Source organism: Nanorana parkeri, unplaced genomic scaffold (genome assembly GCF_000935625.1).
Source record: "Nanorana parkeri isolate BGI_ZX_2015 unplaced genomic scaffold, ASM93562v1 scaffold77, whole genome shotgun sequence".
NCBI classification, from domain to species: domain Eukaryota; kingdom Metazoa; phylum Chordata; class Amphibia; order Anura; family Dicroglossidae; genus Nanorana; species Nanorana parkeri.
This window is the reverse complement of record NW_017306345.1, coordinates 2222105-2233344: the sequence shown is the minus strand read 5'-3', so window position 1 is coordinate 2233344 and position 11240 is coordinate 2222105. Positions and strand designations below refer to the sequence as shown.

Below are 11240 nucleotides of genomic sequence, written 5' to 3'. Positions count from 1 at the left end.
GTATGGGGCTGTGGCACACCAGTGATGGTTAGAAGAACTAGTTAAATCCCAGAGTCCATACTGAAATGATTTGTTATCACGGGTGTCTGCAGAATAGCTTCATTAGCTATGAATTTTGAATGATATTTATCATATTGCTGTACTAACTAAATTCGTTTAGTGTACAAAAAAATGTTCTTTACACTAGTAGTGTGGCTCATTGTTCTTTGAGGAGGTTGTGGTGTTTTCATATTCAGTATGTCCTTTGCCAGCCTGCATTTCGTTTTTGGGGTGAATACAAGCTATAATTTTCCCCGCTTTCCTTGCAATGAGGGGATATTTGACTTAACTTTACATTACAAACTATGTTTCTTTATTCCACCGTACTTATGTTGCATGAAAGCACAGAACATAGAGAATCACAGCAAGGAAAGTTCCCCTTTGCAAAATACATCATCAGACCTACTTTGCTAAGACATGCTGTGAGTTAGGTGAATAAGGTGCGGCCAAACATAAGCTGAAATTCAATTGCATGCTAATATAGCTGGTAGAAGAACGCTGACTTTATAAACAGGAAAAAAAAATCTGAAATTGTATTGGTGTTATGTTATTTGTCCATCTTTATGCAAACAATATTTAATAGTTTTCATTCATTGCAATAATATGATTACCTACTATGATTGTTTTATCTTCATATGCATTTATTACTGTTTCTCTGTACCATTTCAGGTTGGCAGAATAAACAATTTTACCATTTCATGTAAAATGTTAATTGTGGAATTGTCTTCATTTAACTTTGTGTTAATATTACTTGTATTATATTGTGTTATATTTCTCTGTCTTGTGGGATCCTTGATTCATTAGTTGGTTATGCAGTTCCAGGTAGTTTTTCAGTTATATTGATGTTCAAGCCATGGCTGCAAAGCCAACTCGGTTGTTGCCAAAGTCATAAACAGAATAGTATTGCCGAAGGAACACATCTCCTAGAATCCAAAGTGGCTGACCATTCCGTGAAGGCAGGTATGTTGACTCAAATCCAACAACACAGTTTCCATTGATCTGAAAGTTCAGTAATAGATATAATGCTTGTATTCAAAAAATGCTTAGTAAAAACATTTCAATCCCTACCTTGAAATTAATGTTTATAAATACCTGTAAGATGTATACTGAAGGAGGAATGGAGAACTGGCTTCCACTGATGGTGAAGCTGATAGATGGTAGATTTTGTACATTGTTGCAATTTACATAATACTAAAAAAGAGCAAAAGGGCGATAAGGACCTTGGTTGGGGTTATTTGTGGGAGAGATGTTTATATTTAATTCCAGAATGTTTGGAGCATTTATAAATATCATTACCTCTCCATTTTGTCCTTGCTGGGCACCTAGTTCCTCTAGCAGGTTAACAAGGTACTGCTTTGGGATGGTGAGAAGAGGAGTGCCTGTATCTACAATGCCCTGGCAGCCCTGACTGCACCAGCCGCTTGGTTGTCCATTTACAGAGAATCTGAGGGGTTCAAAAATATTGATAAAAAGCCAATGGTAGACACATATATAGTTCTAGAGCAGCGGTGGCGAACCTATGGCACGCGTGCCAGAGTGGGCACGTGGGGCCCCCTCTGTGGGACCACAGAGCCCACCCAAAAGCCATAATAGACCGTCTGAGAGCTGCACAGCTCCCCTGAGAGCCTGTACAGACCACCAGAAACCCCACAGAGCCCACTTGAGAGCCACACAGCCCCCTGAGAGCCCGTACAGACCACATCAGAACTGCAGAGCCCCCTCTCAAAAAGGTTCGCCATCACTGTTCTAGAGTATCACTTATTTTTTTTTTAATTAAATGACCTATTCATTTATTATTATTTTGTATTATTTACTTTTCTACAATAGTTATTGCAAAGAGCATTAACGTTTCTCAAAGGTCAGTAAATGTAACTACGGTAGGTGTAAAGTTTGGCTTGCACTTTTCACAATATCTTTTGCCTTAGAGGATAAGCCCAATAACTTACAAATACTATCACAATGCACTGTTTCGTATATATTTAGTTCCTTAACAGTCAAAATTTTACCATGCTGTAACCAAAAATTCAGATATCTGATACTCACTCATCAATGGCAATCTGCCAGTAGATCTGCTCAGTAACTGGAGTCCAATAGATCTGGCCTGAATATAAACTGCTGTCCACGCCACCAAATATTACTTCTCCAGATTGACTAGAAAATCAAAAGACATCCCCCTTTTAAAACTTTGACATAATTAACAAATTGTATAACCTATTATATTTTGTGCTGTGCTTTACAATAAAGTATATTGGGAGTAATTTAATAAAAGGCGATGCACCACTATTCTGGGGGTATAGATCTTTAAAAAGTTCTGCTCCAAATAAAAAAAAAGCCATGTCCTCATTTTGGCAGCGTTACCGACACTTGAACAGATTCAGGAAGTTCTATACCACTTTAAGAACCTGTCGCTATGGCTGTGACAGATTCAAAAGAATTACCGCCAGTTTACTAATTAGAAAACTGTCAGTAATTTGGTCAATGTGGTCAGTAACCAGGTCTGAACTGCATGCCTGTGCTGCTAAACTGTCATGAATCTTTCCAGCTTTCCACTGAGGGTTTATTGGTTGCTAGAACACCAATTGATTCCCCAGCCAGTAGCTTAGTAAACAAAGGGGTTTGGGATGCTGGCTGACATTACCAAAAAATTACCTTGGTGATTAACAGCAGTCAGTGGGCGGATTCCATAGCCAAAAGACAGCTTGCTATTGGCTATGGAATTTACCCACTTCCTGCTGTTAATCACTAGCAGAGTGGCATCCCCATCAGGCTCTGCCCACTGTCAGCGTCACAAGCTGTTAAGGATGCTGTACAGATGCTCCTCGGTTTGCAATCAATCAAGTTACAATTTTTCGCATTTACGATGGAGTTTACTGTACAGTAACGTACAGTAAACTCCCAGTTAATCGACACCCACAGATCGGTAGGTGCCGGATAACTGTAGTTTCTGGTTGCTGGAGAGTTAGTAATAACTCTCCAGCAGCCAGTCCAGAGGCTCTTCCCTTTTCACCTGCTGGCTCACTTCCGCAGCCAGCAGGTGAATGTAAACTGCTGGGATCAATAGCAAGACTACTATTGGCTATTTCAGATTTCAATAGCCAATAGCAGGCTAACTATTGCACCCGCCCAGGGAGCAGAGGAGCAGGCCTGAGCGAGAACTTTCTCAGGTCCACTCCTGTTAGTGGTGGGGATTCAATAGCCAGCCTGCTATTGGCTATTGCACTTTGAAAGAGCCAATAGCAGTATTGCTATTGATTCCCATTGTGTACTGTCTGCTGCCTACCACGGCAGTGCAGCACACAAGTAAACTTCTCAGTTTGTAATATTTTTGCTTTACGATGGATTTTCCGGAGCGTATCCCCATCATAACCCCAGGAGTGTCTGTATATATAAACCACAATCCCTGGAATTCATGAAGTGTATCTACTGTATGACACTGTTTAGAATTACACTGTACATCCACATGACAAATGGTGGTGCTTGCACCAAATTGATGTACCTTTAGCAGGTACATGAGTCTGGGACAAGCACCAACATAAATATGAATTCCAGGGACAGTGTTTTTTTATCTGTTTAAGAGTTGGCAGTTGTTACAGAAGTTTAAGCTTGATTTATTAAAATGTGAAGCAAAGGGAGGTGATTCTTACTTAAGAAAGAATCTAAAATCAAGTAAAACAGATTCTACTTGCTGTAAAATGCACCTAAAGTAAATGACTTAAATGTTTAGTGGAATATTTGCTTTTGTGCAGCAACCATAGAAAGTATTAAGCTAATATTTTGCTCATTGTATCTTGGAACACTGCATACATATTGTGGTCTTCATACAAACAGTGTAGTGGTACAAAAATAAATAGTTGGCATAACTTGTTTGTGTAAATTTAATATCTGGAATTCCCTTTTAACATCTTTATATTACTTCATAACATTAAACAAAATATGTATTTACTTTGGTAGATGTTTTTCGTATTGCATATTAAAAGGGACAATGCCTATTCTGCATGTAATGATGTGTATATTTTCTAATATTTTCTCCTTGAAGACTTATGCAGTAAAACATGGGAAAATAATGAAAAAGATCAGTCTTCTCTCCAGCCTTAAAGAACAACTTTGGGGAAATGTTTTATTAGAAGAGAACTATGGTACTAAGTTTTTTTCCCATAGTTCTCTTTAAGGTCACAGGAGGACATATGCTAATCTCCTCCTGTGACCCAAAGCTCAGTATATAGAGGTAGCCCCACTGCAAGGGTTAATGAACATTTTGCCCAAGGTTCTGCTTTAAATGTTGTTTCCCAAGGCTACTTTGTCATTTAACAGACCCTTTTTCACTCAACCTTTCTGAGGCAATACAGGCCGTAATGGCCCTGGCCAACTGTACAATTAGCCGATTTCATTTTATCCACAAATTAAAAAATCAGTTAAAAATTTATTTTTGACTTCATTGCTGCAGAATGTTATATGTTTAACACCATGTAAATGAAAAATACTAAACATTGTAATATGTGAGCATCATATAATTACAGTTGACACTGGTAATGTTGTGACAAAAAGCAAGCATTATACTTGATAAAAGATTTGTCTCATATAACCCTGGTAATCTAAAACTTTGATAGACATTGACTTCCAGAATCAAAATGTACGAACCTACAAGCTTATCGAATAAGATATTCCAGACTGGAATTACCATATAGTATTCATTTAATTATGCTAGTTTTATAGCAGTCAGTATCTGATTGCCTGCCAAGCATGGCAATCCAAGCCTTTTACACTATGTATTGCATGGAAAAGCTGGCAGTGTCTCTTGAGCCCTGGAAGTAACTTTCACTTAAAATTGACTTTCAGGTTTTAGGTGGTGGCTTTGATATATCTCAGCAACCTGGTCTATGTTTAATCCTTGCTGATTCTCACCTAGTGAGATAGAAGCTGAACACAGGCTGAGGAATAAGATTTTGTTGTATCAAACCCTGTATGCCGGTTGTGGCACCTCCTGCTGACATTGACTGATAGGCCATCCCAAAAATACCATCAAATTTAGAATAATAGAAAAAGCTGCTTGGTTCAGTGATACTCAGACCCAGCTCCTGGTTTTGAATGGAGAGTCCTTGTACCTATAATATATAAATGCATTAGGATAGCTGTAAAAGATATATGGTAATCGGTATAAACATAGCATTATTTTATACAAATAGAATATCGTAATAAAACACATATAACTTAACAGCGCCACAGCCACCCCCTCTGGCCGCAATGCGATCGGCACAGGCACGCACTATTTTTTCTGGACCGAACGCAGGCACTGATGTGCCACGGATTCCTGTGCGGCTGATCACATTGCGGCCCACCCCAAAATAAAATGAGCCTGCCGGAATGTGATCCAGTGCGTTCCGGCCACAATAGGGCCGGAACGCACTGAGGCTGGTGTGAACTAGCCCTAAAGAGTAGAAACGTTCCAGAAATACTCATTTGAAACCATTTACAACTGTAACAATAACAGTTAAGAAATTTTAAAATCTGGGATTGGTCTCCCAATCAGTACAACTAAGATTGTACTGATTTCATGCTGAAATGCAAATTTAGTCAATGTTCAGTGACCATGATGTCAACTTGTTAAAGGAGTAGAGAGTGCTCACTTAAAGTGTTTGTCTGGACCAAATAAAAACAACACATATGCAGCACATCTCTTCTTATACATGCACATTTCACCATCTGTTTTCTCCTAAACAAACATATCAAGAAGAAAAAAATGCCTGTTGATCTGCCAGAAATACAGTGAGCTCCCAACTTTCTTTTTGAGCATGGGGTTGATTTACTAAAGGCAAATAGGCTGTTTACTTTGCAAGGGAATTGGCATTTTGCAGGGGAAGTTACCCCTTAGTTTATTGAATAAGGTGAAGCTCCTCTGAGTTCCAGTTCTGACTTTGAGTTCAAACGGGAAGTTAGGAGTACATTGGGTTTCTGCCAGATCAACAGGTATTTTTCTGTATTTGCAGCACTCTTAAGGAGGCAAAACATCCAGAAATGTGCATGTATTGCAGAGATGTACTGCATCATTTTTTTTTCATTTGCCCAGACATACACTTCTACACTCTGAACGCCCACTAATGTGCAGAGAAGCTTAATAAAAGCATGATGATTCTCCCTTTCACATGTTTGTAAGATATATGATGGATTATAGCGAACACTGCTAAATAAACCAAATATATCCAAACATATCCAAATGGGGATTGAAGGTGTTTACACTACATTTCACTATTGTTAACTGTAGCATGAGACCTTGTAGGAGAAACAGTAAAATAGCAAAAGGTTTTCCTGGCACACTCACAAGCTAGCATGTAAAAAAACTTGTCTCACACTAAGATTAAAAACAGAGGTTTTTAACCTTGCTAGCTTGTGAGTGTGCCAGGAAAACCTTTTGCTATTTTACTGTTTAAAGCCCATTCCGTGTGCACCTTACTGTAAAGCTGGTGACGAATTGATGAGTGCGTTTGTCATCTGTTTTGGTGCAGTGATGCACCAAAGGGGGTTGGGCTTCCTCCTGACAAACCTGCACCCAATTTTATCTTCTGCCCCATGTGCTCCAAGATGGAGGCTCTGATAGTTTAGAGTTAGGACCGCACTATAAGAGGTGCCTTGGCGCGGCTGTGCGGCTTTCACATTTTCTGCAGAAGACGTGTATCCAAACCTCTGTTTTTAACCTTAGTGTGAGACAAGTTTTTTTACATGCTAGCTTGTGAGTGTGCCAGGAAAACCTTTTGCTATTTTACTGTTTAAAGCCCATTCCGTGTGCACCTTACTGTAAAGCTGGTGACGAATTGATGAGTGCGTTTGTCATCTGTTTTGCTTGTAGGAGAAACAAACACGGTTATTCACAAAAGGGTGAAGAGTTTGGATAAGGCAGGAGAAGTGAACAATCTAGGAAAAAAAAATTCCAATTCAGCTCACTTTCCAGTTCAGCTATGTTGTCCTTGATTGTTCACTTCTCCTGCTTTCTCCAAACTCTTCACCCTTTTGTGAATAACCCTGAAAGTCTTCCTTTGCTAAAATGTTGGTACAAGTTCTATTGTAGGCCATTTTATCTTGGTCTACCTGATTTTTTTTTTGTTTCTGAGGGGATGAGATTGCAGCTAATCATCACATATTTAATTAATATATACAAAGACATAAAAGAAAAGCTACTTACTGTGACTGTGTCATAACCCAGCACTCCAGTCATGCTGCCACTACCATACCACATTGAAAATTGTTGATTATTGGAACTATATGTGGAAGACTGAGAAGGATTGAACAATGGATGATTGGCTAAAAGTTAATGGAGAAAGTGTAAGTTATAAAAAGATGCAGAGTCGAATGAGTTATATTTATAATATTTATAAGATCATTGCATTCATAATTTTTTTTATAGATCACAGGTTTCGCATTAAACTTTGCCTATGGCAGCAACAGCAGTTTCTGTTTTTATTGTGAGAATAGGTAGGATTATTAGCAAATGGTTTTGCTCCCCCTGCTCAACCCTAAGCAACCTGCTCAACCATAACCATTGCATTTAATCCTGCTGTCACTTAAACAACAACCTGCAACTCTTAAGTCCTTTACCCATTTGTATCTATTTGAGAACTCTAATTAAAGAATTGTAAATTTAATCATTTTAAATCATTGTAGTTTTTAGCTGCTGTGAGAAAACCACAGGAATTGGTCAATTATTTTTTATTTTACTCAAGTAATTGTAGTTTGCCTTGACTATTTTAGATAACACAGTATTGTGATACACAGTGTGCATTTTGGCTATCACTTAGTATATTATATTTAAACTTTAATCTCAATCATACAATCTCATTTCCAGATGCTGTAAAAATACTACCTACTACAGGCTGGACTTTGACAATATGTAGAAGCGACCCAAAGATTGGCAGAACCAGTGTCAAAAGCAACAAGGAAGTTCTGGGCTGGGGTTCCTATGCTGATCTCACCAAAATAATAGGTCTGGAAAAGATGAGTAATTATATATAGTTTATATTTTTAATACATAATTTTCGTAATTAAATTATATAAACAGCATACACTTACATCCAAATACATGGGCTCATAAGCGACCCCAAAGTTGCTCTGACTGTTTAAGTTGTATTTAATGGCTGGTTCTTTAATGTGGGTTTTCATAAACTCTTCCAGAACTCCTTTCTCCTTCATGTTCTCTCGAATGGATTTCATTCTTTTCAGGGGAACTCTTCAAGAGAGAAACATATACTTATTGTCAAAATGTTATAATATGTTTATTGAATTTGAAGTATTGAATATAGTCAAGGCAACACATATCATGCTCTCTCATATTTCTCCTCCTACCTATCTAAGGGCTCCTTTAGTGTCACCTACACATCTAACTTCTCTTCCTCTTTCTGTAGGGGTCCCTAACGGCTCTGTCTTTGGACCCCTTCTGTACCTTCTACACCTCCTCCCTTGGTCAGTTGATAGCCTTGCATGGTGTCCAATGCCATCTCTATGCCGATGACACTCCACCCCACAACTCACCCTTTCAGTTTCCTTGCCCATCACTAATTTATTTACTCACATATCAGTCTGGATGGCACAACACTTCTTAAAACTCAATATTTCAAAAACTGAGCTCACAATATTCCCTCCCCCCCTTCAAATGCACCTTCCCCCAACTTTCTCATTGAGATTGTTAACACAACTATCCCTTCCTCCCCCCATGCCAAGGTGCTAGGTGTGATCCTTGACTCCGACCTCACCTTCCTGCCCCACATCTAATCACTATCCAAATCCTGCCACCTTCATCTTCGTAAGATCTCCAAAATATGCCCCTTCCTCAGCAATGAAACCGCAAAACTACACATTCACTCACTTGTTATATCTCGTCTTGACTATTGTAACTCCCTCCTCATTGGCCTACTTCTACACAAGCTATCCCCCCTTCAGTCTATCATGAATGCTGCTGCTAGACTCATCCACCTAACCAACCAGTCATTGTCTGCAACCCCCCTCTGCCAATCCCCCCACTGCCTTCAAATCACCCAAAGGATAAAATTCAAAATATTGACAACCACTTACAAACCTATCCACAACTCTACCCCCAGCTATATCTTCAACCTCGTCTCAAAGTATTACCCTAATCGTCCCTTCTACTCCTCCCAAGACCTCCTGCTCTCTAGCTCCGTTGTCAACTCTTCCCATGCTTGCCTCAAGGACTTCTCTAGAGTCTCTCCCATCCTTTGAAACTCCTTACCCCAACCTGTCCAGCTATCTCCTACTCTGTCTGGCTTTGTGCAAACCCTAAAGATTCAACTCTTCAGGGAAGCCTACCGCACTTCAACCTAACCACTGCACTATCATTTTCCCAAACAATTCATAGCCACACAACTACCATGATACCTCTTGTATCATTTGCCCCTCCATTTTAGATTGTAAGCTCTCAAGAGCAGGGCCCTCCTTACCATCTTGTTTTGGTTTGTATTGTAACTATAATGTCTTCCTTATACTGTAAAGAGCTACGCAAACTATTGGTGCTATTTTAATCCTGAATAATAATAATATCAGCAACTAGGCGACTGTTATGTGAAAGTATAATTGCAAAATGTTTAACATAGGTAAACAAAACATATTTACCCTTTTAAAGTATATATGTCACATAATATAAAATAAATATAGCTTATCTAGAGAGTGTGGGTACTTATTACCTTGTTTTGTTGTTGTCACAAGGAGAGCACTAAAGTATTTTAGTGGGGATAGGTTCAAAAGAAGGAATCACAATAAATATGTTCCAGTTATGAGAGTGTAACTAACCTTGGCAGTGTTTTAAAAGCAACCAGTGTGTGTATGAAAACAAGCCTTGATACCAATTTGTGGTAGCTCAATAAAATTTTCCTAAATCTAAAAACAAAAATCCTATTCTCTTGCCAGTGCAGACATTGCAGGTAACTTAATTTTCTTGACATGGACAGCCACAGGGTTAAAGTATAAACATTTTAGCTCGTTGTGGATAAATAGTGCCCTTTTCTGGGGCAGAATGGAATGTGATTTAGTGAACATGGTATTGTGAAATTGTATATAAGGGCAGATATGTTCATCATGGAAAATGAGTTCTTTCTAATGACAGCTAACAATTTTGTCCAAGAATATTAGAATTATTGTATTAGTATTATCAGTCCCATTGTAGGCAACTGATTCATACATCTAACAGGTCTAGTTCACCTGAATTACTAGTTCACAGCAGGTCCTAAAAAGTGGTCAGCTTGATTGATGTTTTTTATTTCCAGTCATGTTATGTCTAAGGTGTTTTTTCCATAATTGTATGACCATTGAGGCATATGGCTAGGCTTGAATTAAGCTGAATGTGCAGCATTATTTGTTCTTGCATTCTGCCAATAGTAATATTTTATTCATAGCACTTTTATACAATTCCTATTCTTTCTCCCCAGGTTCCCCACTTCTTGTCCTATATTATGAAACATGTGTACGTACATCAAACATTGTGTTCATGGGTAAATGTAAAAAATATAAACACGCATATTTGCACCTATATTTGAACATACAGGAGAAAAATACTTTGCAAGTTTAGGACTTGCAAGCTGTATAAGGGTAGGTATAAAAAAAATAAAACCAGCTGGGTAACTCAACAAGGCACCCAGCTGATTAGAAAGTACGACTGAATATTTAGTATCTAGAATTACTTTGATTGATTTTTTAGTATACTCACCTAACTTGCCCCTCAGATACGGAGAGGCAAATGAATAAAAGAAGCAGCAACTTCATAATGACAGATCTCAGGTCAGCTCTGTATCAGTGAAGTAGCAGTGCAAATGCCTTTTTATAAACTCAAACATTGTTCAAGACAACTTCTCTTTCCTACTCAGCAAGACCTTCCTCTTATCATCGTTTCTCTGTGCCAAAAAGATTACAGAGATTGGAAAAGTTAATAGGAAAAGCAAACAAACCTTGTATTATTATAAATGTTTATACAATTAAGACAGGTTTTCTACTAGTATGTCAAATACTGTGTATGAAATCATTTTTATTTGCTGTAAATCATGGTGTGTCCAAATACTGATAAAGTTAGGACACAGTATCTACACATCTATTTGACAAACCCCAAAATACGATTAGGAGTTAGGCTTTAGTTCATGTCAAACAACTGTAGATGGCACTGACAACTGGTCAGGTGGACGATAGTATCCAAATCAGATTTTGTTTTCCAC

General features: G+C 38.3%; 1 protein-coding gene across 1 annotated transcript; it reads right to left on the bottom strand.

Annotated features, from left to right (window-relative positions):
- Positions 1-885: 885 nt before the first annotated feature.
- On the bottom strand, positions 886-10797 carry LOC108804900 (gastricsin-like). Its single transcript, XM_018576814.1, has 9 exons — positions 10742-10797; positions 8098-8254; positions 7896-8013; positions 7214-7332; positions 4942-5141; positions 2083-2190; positions 1336-1483; positions 1132-1230; positions 886-1038 (listed from the first exon to the last, which is right to left on the bottom strand). Exons 1-9 carry the CDS (start codon positions 10795-10797, stop codon positions 886-888), a joined length of 1158 nt encoding a protein of 385 aa, XP_018432316.1.
- Positions 10798-11240: the final 443 nt, after the last annotated feature.

Excerpts from the sequence above, each read along its gene's own strand:
- LOC108804900 (XM_018576814.1), bottom strand. The coding sequence starts at position 10,797 with ATGAAGTTGCTGCTTCTTTTATTCATTTGCCTCTCCGTATCTGAGGGG. Across the intron at positions 5,142-7,213 it reads TGGGTTATGACACAGTCACA|GTACAAGGACTCTCCATTCA; the intron begins GTAAGTAGCTTT and ends TATATATTATAG. Across the intron at positions 1,484-2,082 it reads TGGCAGATTGCCATTGATGA|ATTCTCTGTAAATGGACAAC; the intron begins GTGAGTATCAGA and ends TGAACCCCTCAG.